The sequence below is a fragment of the Lagenorhynchus albirostris genome, chromosome 7, assembly GCF_949774975.1.
Source record: "Lagenorhynchus albirostris chromosome 7, mLagAlb1.1, whole genome shotgun sequence".
Lineage (NCBI taxonomy): Eukaryota > Metazoa > Chordata > Mammalia > Artiodactyla > Delphinidae > Lagenorhynchus > Lagenorhynchus albirostris.
This window is the reverse complement of record NC_083101.1, coordinates 103808370-103827144: the sequence shown is the minus strand read 5'-3', so window position 1 is coordinate 103827144 and position 18775 is coordinate 103808370. Positions and strand designations below refer to the sequence as shown.

Sequence of the window (18775 nt, the reverse complement as noted above, 5' to 3'; positions counted from 1 at the left end):
CGTGTGATGGTATTTGGAGCTGGGGTCTTTGGGGGGTGATTGGTTTAGATGAGGTCATGAGGGTGGAGACCCCATGATGGCATTAGTGTCCTTAGAAGAAGAGGAAGAGAGACCGGATCTCTCCATCTCTCCACCATGTGAGGACACACAGAAGGTGGCTGTCTGCAAGCCAGGAAGAGAGCCCTCACCAGGACCCAGCCATGCTGGCACCTTGACCTTAGACTTCCAGCCTCCAGAGCTGTGAGAAATCAGTATCTGTTGTTTAAGCCCCTGGGCCTGTGGTTTTTGTTATGGAGACTGAGCTGACCAAGACAAACACGGTGCCCCATACTAGTTGCCCAACATAGGTTAACCATAATGATTAATGACATTTTAAGCTGTCATTGAGCAGTCATGGGGGAAGTTCATTTTTCTGCAACTTTGAGGGAATACTTGATGATGTCACAAGAGCAGGGAGAAGAAAGGCCCTGGGCGCAGGCAGAGGACAGCAGATGGGCAGGCTTACCTATGCTGCAGCTTTCTGAGAGGTGGGGTCGCCGAGTCTCCAGGTTTCTATAGGGGGAGATGGGAGGGCAGAAGCCAAGTGAGCTCAGAGCCTGGCAATGCTCCCCCAGGGCAGCCTCAGCCCCCTCTCTCCCACCCACCCTGCCTGGAGAAGCAGCCTGTCCTTATGGCAGTAACCTGGGAGCATGGCCCAGGCAGCCAGGGGGCAGGAGGGAGGGAACAGCAATAATACCACCCCCTCCCCCCACTAAAGATGATGCCAGGTGGCATTAGGTCACAGGGATATCCCTGCATGAATTTTCTGGGAGAAATTTACTGGTGAAAAATCACCACTTGTGAAATGCTGGGATTCCAGCATTTTCTCCTGGGGTCCAGAAACCAGAAACCATGGCGGGGAGGCTCCCTGTTTGTTCTGCCTTTCCTGGGAAGACACAGGCTGAGTGCGGGGCCAGTTCCCCACCTTCCGGGTGTACTCACAGTGTGGGGATCTGGGGCAGGCTGTCCCGCTTCTCACCATCTGGGGAGGGGGAGGAGAAGGGGGAGCTGGAGTCAGAGACACAGGGTCCTCCTGGGTGCACTGCTCCTAGGGGCCAACACAAGGAGCACCCCTCCCGCCTTTCTGTGGCCCCTGAAAGTCGGAGTGGAAGCTGGGTAGGCGTCTGGCCTGAACTGGAATCTTTTTAGTAGACGAAACTCTCAGGCTTCCTCTGCCACTGTCAAGTGTTCCAGCCTGACCTCTGCTTTCTGACTCCATCCCCAAAGAGGAGGGACCAGCCATGTTCCGGCAATAGCTTTGATTTTCCCAGGGCTACAAATCCTCTCCTCTAGAAGCCCGCCCCCATGCCGCCCTTGGCCAGCGGGGCCAAGGCTGTAGCCAAGGACCCAGGATGGGACCACGGGGCACAACCAACAGGGCTGGGTGAGCCCCAATCCCACACCTCCAAAGCCTCTTCATTCACATATCAGTCAATGGTTTAGCTTCTCCCGCTCTGCCTCTGGGGGGGCTTGGCTCAGCTGTGCCGCCATCTGCCCGTTGGTCCAATTTACCTTCAAGTGGAAACACACCTTTCTTGGGTCGAATGATGAGAGAGCCTTTGTGCTCCCCCTGCAGCCGGCAGTAACCATCTACGAGGTCAGCCATGTTCTCGGCCTCTGCCAGAGAGGAGGTTTTGATGGACAAGGACTGCAGGGAAGAGACCAGCCAAGGATGAGACCCCAGAGCCTCGGCTAGAGTCTACCCCAAGGGACTGGAGAAGAAACTGCAGGACTCTGTTGCCCACCCCCGGCCTGGACGCCATCAGCCCCTCTCCTGGGGCTCAGCTTGCATTTCCCACCGCCACCAGAGGGCGCTCTCATCACCTCTCCCAACTGACCACCCTACACTCTAGGAAGGCAGCTCCAGGTCGGCTTATTCTGGTCCTTCAGGGCATAGCACATGCCTTGTACCTAGGAGGTGCTCAGTATGCAAGAGCAGAAACTGAGAGAAGGGAAGAGGGAGGGAGTGGGGCAGGGGACAGACGGATGAAAGGAGAGATAGACGAACTGTTCACAGCCTGAGGTCTCTCTGATTCTCCCACCCACAAAAAGCGCTGGGGCCCCAAGGTCTTGATTCTGAGTCATTGTCACTTGTTAAAAGTTAGACCTCTGACCCATACCTTGATTTCTGATCACTTTACCCCCGCTCCCCGCCCCCCCCATCTCCTACAGCTTCTTTCTTGACATTTTTAACAATAACGTTGCTTCCTGAGATAGTTTCTTTAATTTATCATCATCCTGCTACCTTGTCTAAGAACCAGGTGCCATTTTCTTAACAAGATCTCAGGCCCGGCTGGCCTGAGCAGGAGCTCCCAGCCTGCAGCCGTTCCCAATGTCTCCAAGCTTCCGGGTGCCCAGGGATGCTCACCTGAGGGGCGCCTTCAATGCCTATCTGCAGTACCGCCTGGCCCTCCTCCAGCGGGAGGCACCTGATGGACTTGATGTGCTTGAACTGGGCCAGGCAGGTGGGCTGTGGGAAAGGAGGGGGTCCTTCAGACCATCCCATTCCTGGGATCAGGCCATGCAGATGGGTCAGTATGGTGTGGGGATGGGGCCTAAGAAAGAACTGAGAACCGGAGTCTCTCACGGGGATGAAGAGGGAATCAACGATGATTAAGGAGGATCATCTAGCCCAAGCCCCTTGCAGAAGAAAACAATTAGCCTGGAGAGAGCCAGGGCTTGCCCAAGGTCGTACGCCAGGGTGGTGGTGGAGCCAGGGCTGGACCCAGGCCTTCTGACTCCCTGGGGCATGATTACCCCATTTTGCCCTTGAAAGAGCAACTCTTTCATCTGAGCCAGAAGAACGACAGTAGTGTCCTTCCCTCTTCCCCTCCCCCCCTAAACCACCCCGACCCCCTCCTCTGTGCAGGGGACAGTCACAGGGATGTAAAGAACCATCTGCCCCATGCTGTTATCCCAAACACCGTCTCCACAGCTACTGATAACCAAGGGCCTCTCTGCTCTCAGCAGTGGGGGAGGAAGAACCGATGGGGCCGGCCAGGGTACAAGGCAGCAGAAAGGGGAAGACGGCTCTGCCTGGGGCTGGGTGGGGCCTGCCCCCCACCTGTCTCTACCTTTGCATCTTGACTTGTCAGCTGGCGGATGCCTTTAGGGCCGATGACCAGGTCCACAGTAATGTTCCATCCTTGCTGGAATCAAAGGAGAGATGGGCTGTTGCCCCAGTTCTGCCCGCCCATATTTCAGAAATCTGAAAACAGCTCACTAAGCTGGACACGAGCCATTGTCTCCCGGGCCCTCCAGCTCCTTCCATCCTAACCGCACCCCGCCATACAGATTACCCCCCTCCCAGCACCCTGCCAGCACTGCCCACCTCCCAGAGTTGGAGCCGAGATTTCAGTTCCCTTCGTCAGGCAAGTGGCTTAGCGTTAGCTGCATTTTCGGATACATTAGGGAGGCCCTGATGCCACAGAACTTACAAGCAAGCAAAGCCTCTTCTCGGCACACCCCCCCCCCCCCACCGAGTTGCCTTCATGGCCCCCTTGCCTGAGAGGCCTGGAATTCAGGTCAGAGAGAGAATAAAGAGAGCGTAGCATTACAATGAGTTCACAGCGAAAGGTCTCCTGGTCGATGTTGGCAAAGCCCGCGAGGGTGTTGAAGAACTTCATGACGCACTCCTCCTCCCGGAGCGAGGCATACTGCTGGAACGTCTGCTGGATCATCTTTCGGAATTGCTTGGGCTGGGGGAGAGGGGCAGGGGTGAGCGGGGCCTGATTCCTTCCCTTACGATCTCACCGCAAGCCTGCCTGCTGCTGTAGGATAGTCCTCAGGCCTCTGCCAAGAGGGCAGTGGTGATGTCTTACCCAAAGTGCACATCTGTTGTCTCAAGGGAGCTCACCATGGCCCTGGGAGGGAGGCAGGGGAGATGGCATCCCCGGTGCTTAGGCCACGAAGCTAACTGGCCTCTGATGTGGAACTAGAGCCGTGTTTCCTGATTCCCAGCCACAGAAAGGGCCCGCTGGATGGAGTGGTCCTGTGTCCAGATGGCCCAAGGCAGTGCAGACCCCTGGCTTCCCTGACTACCCCCAGCCCCATCCCTTTAGCTCTGTTCCTAGGGGGGACACAAAGGAGACACGCAGGGAGTCTTTCTGAGCTCCTCACCCACTGGTTTCCTCACCTTTAAGTTCTCCTGCATCTGCTTTGGGAAAAACAGGTCCAGCCCCACTTCTTTCCTGAAAGAAGGGGGAGAAAAGCAGCATTTGACTCCCCTTCATCCCCAACCCAGGACTTCTGGCCAATCAGGGAAAGGCAGGAGGACCAGGGAGACAGGTCCTTCCTGGCTGTGGTCTGGGGATGAGGGGGTGTATGGGGTGGCAGGAAGAGCTGGGCAGCAGGAAAGGAAGGGAGGAGAGGCTGGGGCCGGTCCCAGGACTTACTCCAGGAGCTCGAAGTTGGACTTTTTGTCCAGTGCGTTGTGGGGCATGTCCTTGAAGAACCGCCTGGAGAGAGAGAAGCCATGGAGAGGCTGATGGCTGGGGAATGGGGCCATCGGAGCCGGGTCACCCAATGCCCACACGTTGGCCTGGAAGCCCCCTCCCCTGTTCCGTTGGGAACCACTGGGAGGGAAAAGTTAGGAGAGTCAAAAAATTCGATATTTAGAAAACCATGAAGAAAAGGAAAACCCACAAATTTCCTTCCTAGAAAAGACTCCAGCTGTGCTCTGGGGGGCCCAGCTCTGGGACAACACAGTTGTTGGGCAGAGGAGGAAGAGGGTGCTTCTACCAGTGGCCTCTAAAAATAAATGACCCAAGGCTGCCAACACTTGACTTATCAGCTAAGGAACACCTACCTCCACCTTTAGGCTTTGGGTTCCCTTTGTGATTTCCCTTTCCCTCATTTGCTATCTCTGTATATGTGCGTATGTAAATAATTGTTAAATGTATTAATAGTACACAGGAAAACTTTAGAACTTATGGAACAGAATATGAAAATAAAAATAATCCATAATCCTACCACCAGGGGTGACATCTATTAATTTGTTTTACATATTCTTTAAGTCCCATTTTCTCTTAAAATGTATGTCTTGATGAAGATTTTGTTATGTATTATGTATTTATAACAATTAAGTGGAGATCAAATAGCCAATGTCCCCATTTGTGTTATCCTCCCTTCCCTGCTTGGATCGCTGTGTCTAGTAATTTCTTCAACTGTTGCAGACATTGTCCCACTCTTGATTGTACATTAGAGTAGCTCAGTGTTACTTTAACCCGGGTATCCTTGTGCACATCTGGGAATAGTTTTAAGCTACAGATACCATAAGCAGAGAGGGGCAAGCAACTTATGATTCAAAAGCAATAAATTTACATAATTCACAGTGTTTAGAAAAGAGTAAGGTTAGATCCTCACCTCGTACTTTATTCTAAACGGATTAAAGGGGAAAATGTTAATAATGAAACTATTTTAAAACTAGAAGAAAAGCTAGGGAAATATTCCCAAATCATGAGATTGAGAAGAATATCTAAAGCGTGAAATCATAGAAGAGATCTCCAATAAAAACTTAAAACATGTAGTGCTATGTCCTTAACAATTTTTAATAAATGGTATTTTTGAATATATTGTCAATCAAGATAAGTAGTTATCTTTTAATAATTATGGTCTCAATTTTAGAGAAAAAAATGCATTGGAAAAAACCAGACTGGATCTACCCTGTCAATGGACGTTATCTCTGGTTAATGAAATTTCAAATGATTTTAGTCATTTTTCCCCCTTTCTACATGTCCCAAATACTCCACACTGAACAGGTATTACCCTTTTTACCTGAAAAAAAATTTAAGGCAGTGAGATTAGTCAAACCATCGTAATGCACGAGTTTTCTGGGTTCACTCCCTGCTGAGATGGCCTCCTCCATGGCTACACGTTTCCCCTATGTAGTAAGTTCTTCATTCGTTTCCCGTCCTCTCATTAGGCCCCTGGAGCTACGGAGACTAACTTTAATCCTTTCCTAGATGCCATATACTTGAAGGCAATTCTTTTATCATCATTTCTCTCTTCATTATGGTCCGTTCTCTTCTTATAGTCCCCAACACACACACACACACACACGCGCACACACACACACGTGCACACACACACACGTGCACACACGCGGGTGCGCGCGCACACACACACACACACACACACACACACACCAGGGCATTGTCCTCAATTACTTCAACTGCTTCACTCAGATGACAAAAAGTGATGCAAAGTAAGAATGAGGAAGAAAAACTGGCTCTGTGGTGAGAGGGGCACAGGAAGACAAGTGGTTCTTTCCAGCTGGGGCAGGCCCAGTTATTCCAAATGCCAGCAGTTGGAATGGAGGGAAAGCAAAAGATAAAAAGTTTCATATAAAATTTCTCTTACAGAATCAAAGACAAGTACATTAAAATGAGTTTCAGGGAGTAATAATATTTAATGACACCTCAGTAAATATTGTTGAATTATATTTCACAATATTGAAATGTATTTCTAGTCTGTCTCCTTCTAAGAAAAGATGCAAGGATAGTTTTTTTTTTTCATTTTTTTGTTGCTGTTGTTCTTTTTGGGTTTTTTTTTGGCTGCACTGTGTGGCATGCAGCATCTCAGTTCCCCGACCAGGGATGGAACCTGTGCTCCCTGCATTGGGAGCCCAGAGTCCTAACCACTGGACCACCAGGGAAGTCCCTAAGATACAGTTTTGAAACATATTTAAACAAAATAGAGTTAGAAAGAAACCAGGCAATGAGGTAAATGAGATAAAAAAAATGTGCCAATCTGTGGCTTGGGCTGGTTGTCCTGGCAGCCAGGGTAGTGGACAGAATACCTCACCAAGTGCTTAGCTCATCAGGAGATAATATTAACCATAAAACAAGGACTGCATTTCTTAAATTAAAAAGTGTGAAAAGCCACTGATTGAAAGAAAACTAATAGTCGTAACACTCATTCTACCAAAAAAATGTGAAGCCAATTTCATGGTTTTTTCCTCCTGCTGCAATTCTGGTAAATACCAATCGTATAACATTAGAGCACAATTCAGTAAATGTGAGAGTAGGAGGGCCTGACTAAATGTGGTCTGAGTGTATGACCTTCCAATGGTCTAATTCAGTGGTTTTCAACCAGAGCCAATTTTGCACCCTCTCCCCAGCCTGGAAACATTTGTCAATGTCTGGAGATTTTTTTTAGTCACAGCTGGTTGGGATGAGGGGTGGTCCTACCAGCATCTAATGTGTAAAAGCCGGGAATGCAGCTAAATATACTACAATGCATAGGATGGCCCCTACAACAAGGAATTATCCAGCCCCAAATGTCCCTCTTGCTGAGGCTGGGAGCCTGACCCAAGGGGAGAACTTGGGAAACTAGAAAGAGTGGCTCTTCCCTAACCCCACTTCTTGCGACCGGGTGCCTGACAGAGCGGGACTGCAGATGCTGGAGGAGTGTTCTAGCTGAGTAAGGGCAGATCTGCACTCTGGAAATCAGACAACAGGTGAGCAGGGGTGACATTCAGTTATAGGGCACGAGGAACTCATCCAGGGATCTTCCCTGGATGGAAGATCGTTTTCCTCTTCCTTCCACCCGAAGGCACTTGCAGTTAAGATCCAAAATGTCCAGTCAGTCATGGCAGCTTTAGAAAGTTTTCTGAGCCAGTGTTCCCTGCGGCTCTCCGCATTCATAGGAGACCTCAGAGCACGCCTGCGTAGCTTCCACAGCAGGCAGCACGGCCACCCGCATTTCCTCCTGGGTTGAGTGAGCTGCAAAATGTACTCCCAGGTAACTGAACGAATTGGCTTGCTGCACGCAGTTATGGGATTCTAACAGAATAAATGTTAGCACGTGTCCAGCAGAGAAGAGGAATTGAGATCTTTCAGGGTTATCCCTTCATTCAAATACATGCTGTGCTCTCATCGTGTGCCAGGTGAAGGCGGCACCAGCCCGGAGTTCCAAGGTCTGATAGATTTCAGACTAGTGGATGTGAACAACTGGGCGCCTGCCGCGTAAGTACGGCAGATCCCTGCAGGGTAGGACGGGCGGGGTGGGCACAGGGAAGGGGAAGGTTTCGAGGTGGAGAGACCCTTGAGGCTGCTCAGCAGGAAGAGCCCAGGGCCACCCTGCTTATTGCCGACATTTCACACGTGTCCTCTGAGCTTTTCTATGAATGTAGAGGGCAAGCAGGCAACCCTGGCTCAGTGCATTTTCTAAAGCTGTCAGAACAAAGAAGAGTTTATCAGGCTGAAAAGGGGTACTAGGCGAGTATTCCACGCAGAGGGGATGCACCACCCACTGAGGAAGTGACATCTGCTTCCCAGTCCCAGGTGACAGCGGTCTGTTAATGTCACTCCTGGTTTACGATAACGAATGAATGAATGAATGAGTTTTGAGACTGGGGATGGATGAAAGAATTCTGAGGACTGGGGTATTTAAATAAGCCTTAGTAAAAAAAAAAAAAAAATTGGGGTTGGCTAAATGGAAAGGTGAACAAATTTGGAAATGAACACTGAGGAATTAAAAAGCATGAAAAATAACAGCAGTTTTAGAATGATTAAGGAGGTGGTGAGTGGAAAAGTTTTTTATTAGGAAAAAGGAAGATAACACATCTACACCATCCCAACCTCTAGAAATCCAGCTTACTGCCTATATCACTGATGGCCCTTCTCTCATGCACTAAAGATCATGTATTGTGTAACGCGGGCCTCTCACTGTTGTGGCCTCTCCTGTTGCGGAGCACAGGCTCCGGACGCGCAGGCTCAGCGGCCATGGCTCACGGGCCCAGCCGCTCCGCGGCATGTGGGATCCTCCTGGACCGGGGCACGAACCCGTGTCCCCTGCATCAGCAGGCGGACTCTCAACCACTGCGCCACCAGGGAAGCCCTGTGTAACTTTTGACAAAGGTGCCCAGTCACTCGAGTGTGCTGTGATCTGTGTCCCTAATGTTTGGAGCGGTTGAACATCACTGAGATGGCCGGGAGAAGTAGTCACCGCCCCTCATCAGATGGACCCTCTCGCCTGAGACTCATCTTCCCAATCTTCTGTGCTGAGCCCCGTCTCAGCTGCTGTCAGTGATCCCCAACCTGCCCCGGCTGCCATCCTTGAATGAGGCTGCACCTGCTCCGAGTACCCTCTAAGTGCCTGGCTGGTTCTCCGCAGCCTGGTCCACCCCTGTGCCTGGCAAACTCCAGGTGGACAGCAGGGCCTCTGGGCAGGCACAGGCCCCTGACTGATACTCAGGTAAGGACAGCAGAAAGGAAAGAAAAGCAATACAAGTATTAACTTATCACGAACATTTATACATCAACTATGAGATAAAATGCCTTTTGAAACAAGCCGAGTGTTCTTTCTCTAATCTTTTCTTATTATCCGTTACGCGCTAACTCCTGTTGGGTTACACATTCGCTCTGAGTTTTTAGGTCAGAGTGTTCTGGAGCTCTGCTGGGAGTGGACAATAGTCCTGGATGCCTCTGGGGAGGGGGAGGCTATTTGGTTCCTCAGACTGCGAGGGAACTCCAGCACGTGGGCCATGAATTTCACACTTTAATTCATAGGGGGATATTTAGAGAAAATATTTGGCATTTATAAAGCACTTCCAGTAAGGGGGCTTCCCTGGTGGCGCAGTGGTTGAGAGTCCGCCTGCCGATGCAGGGAACACGGGTTCATGCCCCGGTCCGGGAAGATCCCACATGCCGCGGAGCGGCTGGGCCCGTGAGCCATGGCCGTTGAGCCTGCGCGTCCGGAGCCTGTGCCCCGCAACGGGAGAGGCCACAACAGTGAGAAGCCCGCGTACCGCAAAAAATAAAAAATAAAGCACTTCCAGTAAATCAACAAAAAAAATTAATTAAGTATGATTCCAACTATATGACATCCTGGAAAAGGCCAAATATGACGACAGTAAAAGATGAGTGGTTTTCAGGGGTTGGGAGGGGAGGGAGGGAGGAATAGGTGGAGCACAGGGGAGCTTTAGGGCAGTGAAACTGTTCTTTAAGATACCGTAATGGTAGATACATTGTCACTGTACACTTGTCAAAACCCATAGAATGTACAATACCAAGAGTGAACCCTAGGGTAAACCCTAGGGTAAACTAAACCCTAGGTAAACCCTAGGCTTCGAGTAATCACTATGTGTAAATGTAGGTTCATCAATTGTAATGAATGAACCATGCGGGTGGCGGATGTTGATGGGGACGGGGGCTTATGGGAAATCTCTGTACCCTCCACTCAATTTTGCTGTGAACCTAAAACTGTTCTAAAAAATAAAGTCAACTAAAGTAAATAAACAACAACATAAAGGTAAAGAGAAAAAATTAATTGGTACAAATGATGAATAACTAGTGAATACTTCCGTCTCTATCACTGTTCTAACTACTTTAAATATGTTAACTCATTTATTCCTCATAACAAGCCTGTAGGGTTGCTACCATTATCATCCTTCCCATTTTACAGATGAAGGAACTGAGACACAGAGAGATGAAGTAACTTGCCCCGTAAGTGGAAGACCCAGGATGCAAATTCAGGCAGCCCAGCTTCAGACCCTTTGCTCTTCATCATTATGCCCAATGGCTCCTCGCTATGAATTGAGTCCATTGAGGTTTCATCTTGGCAATCTCATATCTTGTGCATATACCATACTTCTTTCTTAAGCTAGGAAAGAATACATTTTCTTTTTTCTGGTGACACCATATTATCGGTAGGCAGGTGACACAACAATGTTAACAGGACTTTTCCCCATAATCTGTAGATAGACTGCACTCTGGAATCTTTTCAGGAAAAAAGTCACAGCCTTGGAAAATTCTGCATTACGGCCTGATTTTCAGAAATGTATCTGTCTCTCTTGGTTAGAAACAGTCATAACTTGACTTTAAAATAGTCCATGATAATGGATAGCTTTGTATTCAACTTTAAAAATTATAGGCTTGGAAATCTATGAAGTTTACAAAATAGGTGTTTTCCATATCCTTTCCCGAATATATATCTTTGTATCTCAAAGGTCAGCCCGTAAGAATAGGAACATTCATCTGACTCTGCTCATCAGGCTAGGGGAGATGTGAAATAATACATCCCTGTCGTAAAACAAGCATGGGTTTTGGAATAATCCTGAGTTGATAAGACAGCCAACACCAAGAGGCCATCCACTCCTTATAAGACCATAAATGGAGCCAGGTCAGTTGGCGCACTTTGTCCTCCAGTGTATTATTACAACCAATGATAGTTTGGGAGTGATTCGAGGAAAGTAGAACATGAACTAGGATGCTCATGGGTCTTCTCTATGTTGCTATTTTACTACTAAGTGATGGTATTTTGATAGTGACTTCAGTGATCAGAGTCTCAAAGTGACAATGGAGTTCTGGGTATGAGATCCACAAACAAAAAGGTAAAGGTGGGCTCTTTTGAGTTGTCTAATTTCAGAGGAGAAGATAGGCGTGTGTAAGTTGCAATGCTGTGATGGTCTTGGAAGGCATAAATGGCACATGTGATAAGGTAAACTTCGCGGAGAGCCCCCGAACCAGCAGCACGCAACTCCCAGGACCACTGCCAACTGCGGCGAGGTGGTCTGTCTTCCAACTGGCATCAGGGGTGCAGACTTCCTCTGTGCAGGGGACCCTTGTGTCCCCTGGCTTGTTGAGACAGCCACCAAGTAGGAAAGCAAGGAGGAGCCCTCCGAGGCTGTCCTTGACCTATTCTGTCACAGATGCCAGCAGTTTCAGAAGCCCCCCCCTTCCCATCCCACGGCTCTCCCTGGGGGACCCCCAGCACTCTCTCTGAGATCGAGGATGGGAGCCAGAATTCCTCAATGCCCCCCAACTTAGTAGAAGCAGCAGCAGAGTCCTATTCTCTATACCTTTAAGGTCACAGATAGGGCAAGACTCACCCTGGAACCATCACCTCATACGAGGCTAACTGTCTCTAAATCATCTGGAAGACTTGTCAAAAATGCATGTCCTGGGACTTCCCTGGTGGCGCAGTGGTTAAGAATCCGCCTGCCAATGCAGGGGACACAGGTTCGAGCCCTGCTCCTGGAAGACCCCACATGCCACAGAGCAACTAAGCCCGTGTGCCACAACTACTGAGTCTGCACTCTAGAGCCTGCTAGCCACAACTACTGAGCCCGCGAGCCACAACTACTGAAGCCCATGTGCCTAGAGCCCGTGTTCCTCAACAAGAGGAGCCACCGCAATGAAAAGCCCGCGCACAGCAACGAAGACCCAACACAGCCAAATGAATGAATGAATGAATGAATGAATAAATAAATAAATAAATAAATTTTTTAAAAAAAGCATGTCCCAAAGTCCCATCCACATCTACTAAACCAGAGTTTCCAAGGGTGGGGTTAGGGAATCTCTAATTTAATGAGCTCCCAGGTGATTATGATTTGCAACCAGATTTCAGAACCACTGTTCTAGGACAGACAAGGGGTACAGAAAAGGTGATGAGAGGGCAGAATGGGTCATGGATCCTGGTGGATGGTGAAAGTGAATGGTGCTGCTTTGGCTGAGAAAGTGCTAGAGCATGGCCTTAACATCCTCCTCCTCTGTCCACAGTGCTCCCAACGGCCAAGAATAAGGTTTATTTCTTAGACTGTCATTCAAAGTCTTCCACCATGGACCCCAACTCACCTCCCTAAGCTCATCTCCCACGGTCCTCCAGTCTGCTCTTTTCCTTCCACTGGTCCCTGAGCCCAGGATGCACCCTCCCCCACCTCCCAGTTCCCCCCAGTATCTACCGATGGAAATCGTTCTCTTGCTTCCTGGACCAGTTCACATTCCCTCTTCCTGATGTCCTCGGGCGGGATTAGTGGCTCCTCTATGTATGTCTATGTGGTGCTTATTTCACTCTGCTGCATTATGATCAATTGTAGACACACTTGTCACCTCCCAAACACTGTGAGTTTATGGGCCTCCCCGGATGATTTACTAACTTTGTCCATATCTATTAGCACCTACTGGAGCTGGGGGTGCAGCAGTGAACAATACAGTTGGAATCCCAGCGTTCGAATATCTCCCAGAAACTTGCCTAGTGCTCAGAGAAACATTTACTGGATCACTTGGATGGCAGCCAAAGGAAGATAGGGGGCACCAACCAGAGAGGGAGCTGGCATTTCTCTCCCGAGGACCAGATGCTGAGCACCTCGGGGGCTTACCCTCTGTCGGCCACAGCGCGTCCCTTTCCAGCTCTCACATACCCACTCTTGCTTCCCACGCTGGAGGAAAGTCCAAGCTGGCCAAGTGCCCAGTACAGGAGGGGAGGTGCAGGCACCCACTCTGGAGAGGCCTTGAGGCCACATACCTGAGCTCCAGACAGCCCAGCTGCAGGGCCATGCCCTCGCTGACCTTGCTGGCATAGCGTTGCATGTAGTCATTGCGGAGCTGGCAGGGAGAAAGGCCGAAGTTCAGATTCCCGCCCCCGTTCCCTGTTTCCCTGAGATGAGCAGGGCCCCAGGAGACGGTGGGTGCTTTGATCACCATCCTGCCGCCCTGAGCTATCTCTCACCCCCTCCCGCAGCTATGCACAAATGCGTAGCAGGAGATGAAGGGCAGGAGGGGAGGCTCAGGAAGAGCCCTGGGCAGTGGTGATCCCGTTCAGGCTGAGGCCCTCGAGTTTCTGAAGCACTGTAACGGCACATTCTTTCATGGATCCACGAGGCAGGAAGTTCAGGCTCCCCTCCCCCACTCCTCATTTTGGAGATAAGGATGCTGGGAATTTGGGGAGGACTCAGTAATTTATCCAAAGCCTTGTTGGTAAGTGGTGACAGATGTCATTCACTGTAGAAGAAAAGTCTGGCTTGGTCTCTAGTGAACCAGGAGGGAGGTGTAGGAGGGGGTTAAGGCCAGGCAGGAAACAACGATGGCAACTCCCTGTACCCGGCACTCACTCCCTGCCGGGTTCCGTTCTGGGCACGTGCATTATAGCCAGGGGTGTGGTGAGCAGCTCTAATCAGCTCATGGAAGCTAGTTATTTAAGTTTTCCAAAATTTCGCAAGCTGGTTGAAATATTGGTACTTTGAAATAGACCACGATGGGAGTATTTACACCATGGAAATTGGCAAGTGCTACAAATCAGAGAGCTGGTTTACCAGCACCAGCTAATGCTATCATTAGGTCTTCACATGAACCCTGTAAAGTAGGTATTCTTACTATCATCCCAATTTCACAGAAGAAGAAACAGCCTCGTGCAGGTAAACTAAGTCCCGAGGGATAGCAGGTTAGGAAGCGGTAGAGCTGGGTAGATAACAGGTGTGTCAGACGGCTGAGCCTGCCTGCTAAGACCATTGCCTCCTCTTTGGACCTGCTCTGCCCACTTCCCCAGCCAGGTCTCCTGGGCACTAGTCCAAAGCCACTAGGAAAGTCCAAAGTCCTAGTCCAAAGCCACTAGGAAAGTCCATGTGTCCATGGGGTGGGGTTAGCCAACCCTTAGCTGTGAGGGAAGCAGGGTTGGACAGCTGACCAGGGACCAAGGAATGTTCCCGAGAGAAGTTTCCTGGAATGGGACCTCCAAAATCTAAGCTTTGTCTTTCCATCTCCCCAGCAGAGGATGGTCATATGACCATGGGGACCACAAGATAAAATGCTTTTACCTGTTGGTAAAAATAAAGCAGTGTGGTCCTGTCTTCTTTCAGGCTCTCCATGAAGTCCTCTGGCAGGTAGCGGATTTGAAGGTCATACCTGGGACAGGAAATTCAGACTCTGTGGTTGACCCAGGGAAGCTGGTCATGCCAGGAGCTGCCTGTGGAGCTCCTGGCCTCCCACTGGGGACTTGTTCCTCTTTCCTTCCTCTGTGGTTGGCTGGAGGACCATGAAGGACAGAGGGGTGGCTGACCAGCACACGGTGGTCAGTGCTAGTTCTGACTCTCCATCTTCTCCCTCTGATGATAGCTGTTTATCTTCAGTTCACAGACCAGCCCTTGGCCTGGCTCTCCCTCTTCCCCGCACTTCTGTTCTTCCTTCTCCATAGTGCCAACGGCATCCTGTTTAGGGCTGTGCCTAGATATCCGTCTTGGGATGGGGATGTGCTGTGAGCCCATATTAGCTCTTAGCAAACAGATGCATTGGACGCTGCAGACGGACCAACCTAAAATGCCACTGTGATGTTCTAGAATATTCTCAGAGGTTGGGAAAGGGCTCCAAGAAAGGACCTTCCAGGGTCTCCTCTCACTCTGCACTTACCGCCCCGCCCCCCCCCATTTGAGAGCACAGGGCTCCTCTCCTACCTCCACTCAGCTTCCATGTGTAGACACTCGTACTTGTCCTGCACCTCGCCCACCGTCATCTGCGGGTGCAGCCAGTGGATCTCATCCGACTTCATGTGCTTCAGCCTCAGCCCGTAGCAGTCCGCCAGCTGGATGTTGGGCCCGATCCGCCCGCTCAGCAGGATGGAGGTGATGACCTCCTACAGAAGAGAAGAGAGGGGGCATGACCCAGGGGTGCGCCTGCTGGGCCCCCACAGTCCTCATGCAGGCCCTGGAGGTGTGATTCTCTAGGCTGGGATTCTGACTTAACGTTGTATTCATCACTGATTCGCTAGCACTTAGTGCAAGGCGTGGTACACAGTAGGCTCTACGTGATGAATGGACAAGTTGGCAAAATGACACAGAGATGGAGGAACTGAGAGGAGACAGGAGAAGCCAAGGGGAAAACGCAGTGAGGCAAAGAACATGGATTCTGTGCTTCTGTATTTCATTCCAACCAATCAAACCCAGCATCCTCTGTGTAAGGAGGACCATCTGAATGGTTCCCAATTCAGCCAGCATTACTGAACGTCTGCAGTAGGCACTTCTGGGCACCGTGCATGCATTGTTTCATTGAATCTGTGCAACACAGGGGAGCAGGTGTCATATCCCCATTTGGCAGATGAGGAAACTGAGGGAGGTCACACAGCTCATGGAATTAAGCTGGGAGTTTGAACCCTGAGCCACTGGACTCTGAGGACTTGTAGTAGACCAAGCTTCTTAATGGGGAGGTGGGCTGGGCAAGATAGAAGGACAGGACTTGCATTAAGGATTAAATGGCACAATTCCCACACAAGAAGCATGGCCACTGGAAATAGAGTGTTGACAAGAAATTAGGTGCTCTCCTTATTCCTGCTTTCTTGACCAGAAGCCAACCTGCCCCACAACCTGATGCCATAGCTTCCTGGCCTAGCGCCAGAGCTGGATTAAGAGGGGGTCCATTGGCAGCTGCCTGGAAACCCATCATCTATAAGGTCCTGTCTAGTTCTGAAATCACATTGGTTTCACTTTAACTCAGGTTTCTCATGTGGTTCCATGCGTAACTGGTGAATCAAGCCCACTCCTGATGGAGCAAAAAGTACCCTCAAAGGCAAATTAAAAAACTCACAAGCACTGTCTAATCTCTATTGAGTATCTTTGCAACACATGCCACCTAGCCTATATACAACCAGCCCGAAGGCAGAACAATGCAGGGTGGGTTGCTGTCTGATCAGGAAGAACAGTGACCCCGGATTACTTAAATTTTATGTTTTTGTTACATCTCCCAAGAAGTTGTCTAATGTAGTAAATCAAATGTAATCAATTCCTTAATTGGAACAAAAAGAAAGGTATACCATTTTTCTTAGAAGAAAATCAGTTTCTTCTTATTTTCACTAATAAAATGTCCAACTAATATTTAGAACACCAAATTCTTCTTCAGCCTGTGCACTCACATGTCTTAGTCCAGTTCTGCCTCCTGTCAGCCCTCTTTAACTCTATGGAGTTGTGAAGCTAAAAGACTCTAAGCTTGAAAAATCCCTTCCCCATTGGGAAAGCCAGTGCCCATCAGAGAAGTCAAGTATTGCTCTGAGATGGAAAGTGAGGCACAAAATGCAGATGTTAACTGCGGTAACAAATCGGCACAGGGATCAGAACTTCGGTCCTGGAATGAGGAAGAAGGCTGTGATCAATGGTACCTACAGTGAGAGGGACACAGACAATAGGAAGAGTTCAAGACTGGGAAGTTGACCATTTTGTCATTATTTCCACCCATGTCTCTTGCCACTCACCCTCTGTACTTCTCTGTCCACTTGGACATCCAGAGCCCCTATGTCAGTTCCATATAGACTCCCAAACTGGAGTCCCAGTCTCTGGTGTTTTTAAATGTAGAGACTTCCCTACCCAAGTTGAAACTTATATAACTGAAGTCTAATTTCCCCAGAACTGGGACCCCTGTGATTATTGAAAGTTTCAAATATATATGAAGAAAACAGAAGTCAGTAGAATAGTATAATAACCCCCCATGTACACATCGCCCAGCTTCAACAATTACTAACATTCTGCCATTCTTGCTTCTTCTACAACACCATCTACTCCCTAACCATCACTCAACTATCATCAATTTTTACAGTTCTTCTTTTACAGTGAAATTTATATTAATTTAAACGTGCAAATTTTAGCTATACAATTTGACACATGAATACACCTGTGCAACCCACATACCAATTAAGAGATTTCCAGATCCCCAGAAAGTTCCTTCATATCCCTTTTCAGTCAAACTTCATGCACATTCCCACCTCCAATTCTAGGCAATGATTTTTTCCTCCCACTTTTACTTAGTTTCGCCTGTTGTAGAACTTCCTATAAATGGAATCATTTAGTATATATTATTCATTCCCCTGTTGCTAAATACCTGGGCTATCTCTCATTTTTGGCTATTGTAAATAAAATTACTATGAACATTAATGTACAAGTCTTTTTGTGTATGTATGTTGTCATTTCCTTTGGACAAATACCTAGGAGAGGAATGACTAGGTCAAAGGTAGATAAGTGTTTAACTTTATAAGAAATTGCCAAGATTATTCTATTTTATATTTCCACTGTGATAGATGAGATTTCCATTACACCACCTCCTTACCAACATTTGGTGTTATACAAGTCTTTCTAAAATTAGTCATTTTAGTGGGTATGCATAGAATCTCACTGAGCTTTTAATTTGCATCTTCCTGGTACCTAACAACATTGAGCACTTTTTCATCTGCTTATTGACCATCAATATGTCTTCCTTTGTGAAGTACTTGTTTAACTTCTTTGCCCACTTTGTGTTTGGGTGTGAGTGTGTGTGTGTGTGTGTGTGTGTGTGTTTATTGAAGTAGGAGATCCTCATACATTCTAGCTAAAAGTATTTTGTATATGTTTTACGAATATCTTCTCTAGGTCTGTACTGTGCCTGTTATTTATTTCCTTAACTGCATCTTTTGATAAAGTCTCATTTATCAAAATGTTCTTTTATGGTTAGTGCTTTTTGCATCCTGTCTAAGAAATCTTTGCCTGCCTCCAAATCATGAAGATATTCTCTTTTCTTTTATAAGCTTCATAGTTTTAACTTTCACCTTTAGCTCTGAGATTGATCTTGAATTAACTTTTGTGTATGGTGTGAGGTAGGGGTCAAGATACATTTTTTTTCTCATAAAGATCTATGGTTATTCAACATTGGTTGTTGACCTTCATTTCCCAATTGAATTATTTTGTTGTCTTTGTCAAAATCAATTGGCCATATAAGTTTAGCTCTATTTCTGGACTCTCAGTTCTGTTCTATTGATCTGTGTCTGCACTATGCCAGCACCACGCTGTCTGCATTACTGTAGCTTTCGAGGAGATCTTGAAGTCAAACAGCGTAAGCCTTCCACCGTTTCCTCCCCAAGATTATTGTGCTATTCTGGGTCTCTGCATTTCCATATACATTTTTGAATCAGTTTGTCACTTTCTATTTAAAATGTTTGCTGAATTATGATTGAGACTGTGTTACATCTATAGCTTAGCGAGGGAGAATTGGCATCTTAACAGCAC

The 18775-nt window shown here is 48.4% G+C and overlaps 1 protein-coding gene across 9 annotated transcripts in view; it reads right to left on the bottom strand.

Annotated features, from left to right (window-relative positions):
* Positions 1–18775, bottom strand: part of PTK2B (protein tyrosine kinase 2 beta) — a 130088-nt gene that overhangs the window by 21430 nt on the left and 89883 nt on the right. For 6 of the 9 annotated variants that reach the window (XM_060155740.1, XM_060155747.1, XM_060155739.1 and 3 more), the window contains exons 3-13: positions 15209–15387; positions 14576–14663; positions 13288–13367; positions 4434–4496; positions 4175–4229; positions 3597–3737; positions 3114–3188; positions 2408–2509; positions 1552–1687; positions 982–1021; positions 506–552 (exon numbers count right to left, since the gene is read on the bottom strand). In XM_060155740.1, the coding sequence (XP_060011723.1) occupies positions 506–552; positions 982–1021; positions 1552–1687; positions 2408–2509; positions 3114–3188; positions 3597–3737; positions 4175–4229; positions 4434–4496; positions 13288–13367; positions 14576–14663; positions 15209–15387 (1006 nt within the window). The remainder of the gene's footprint in view (positions 1–505; positions 553–981; positions 1022–1551; positions 1688–2407; positions 2510–3113; positions 3189–3596; positions 3738–4174; positions 4230–4433; positions 4497–13287; positions 13368–14575; positions 14664–15208; positions 15388–18775) is intronic. The other 3 variants (XM_060155742.1, XM_060155744.1, XM_060155746.1) reach the window with 1 other exon arrangement.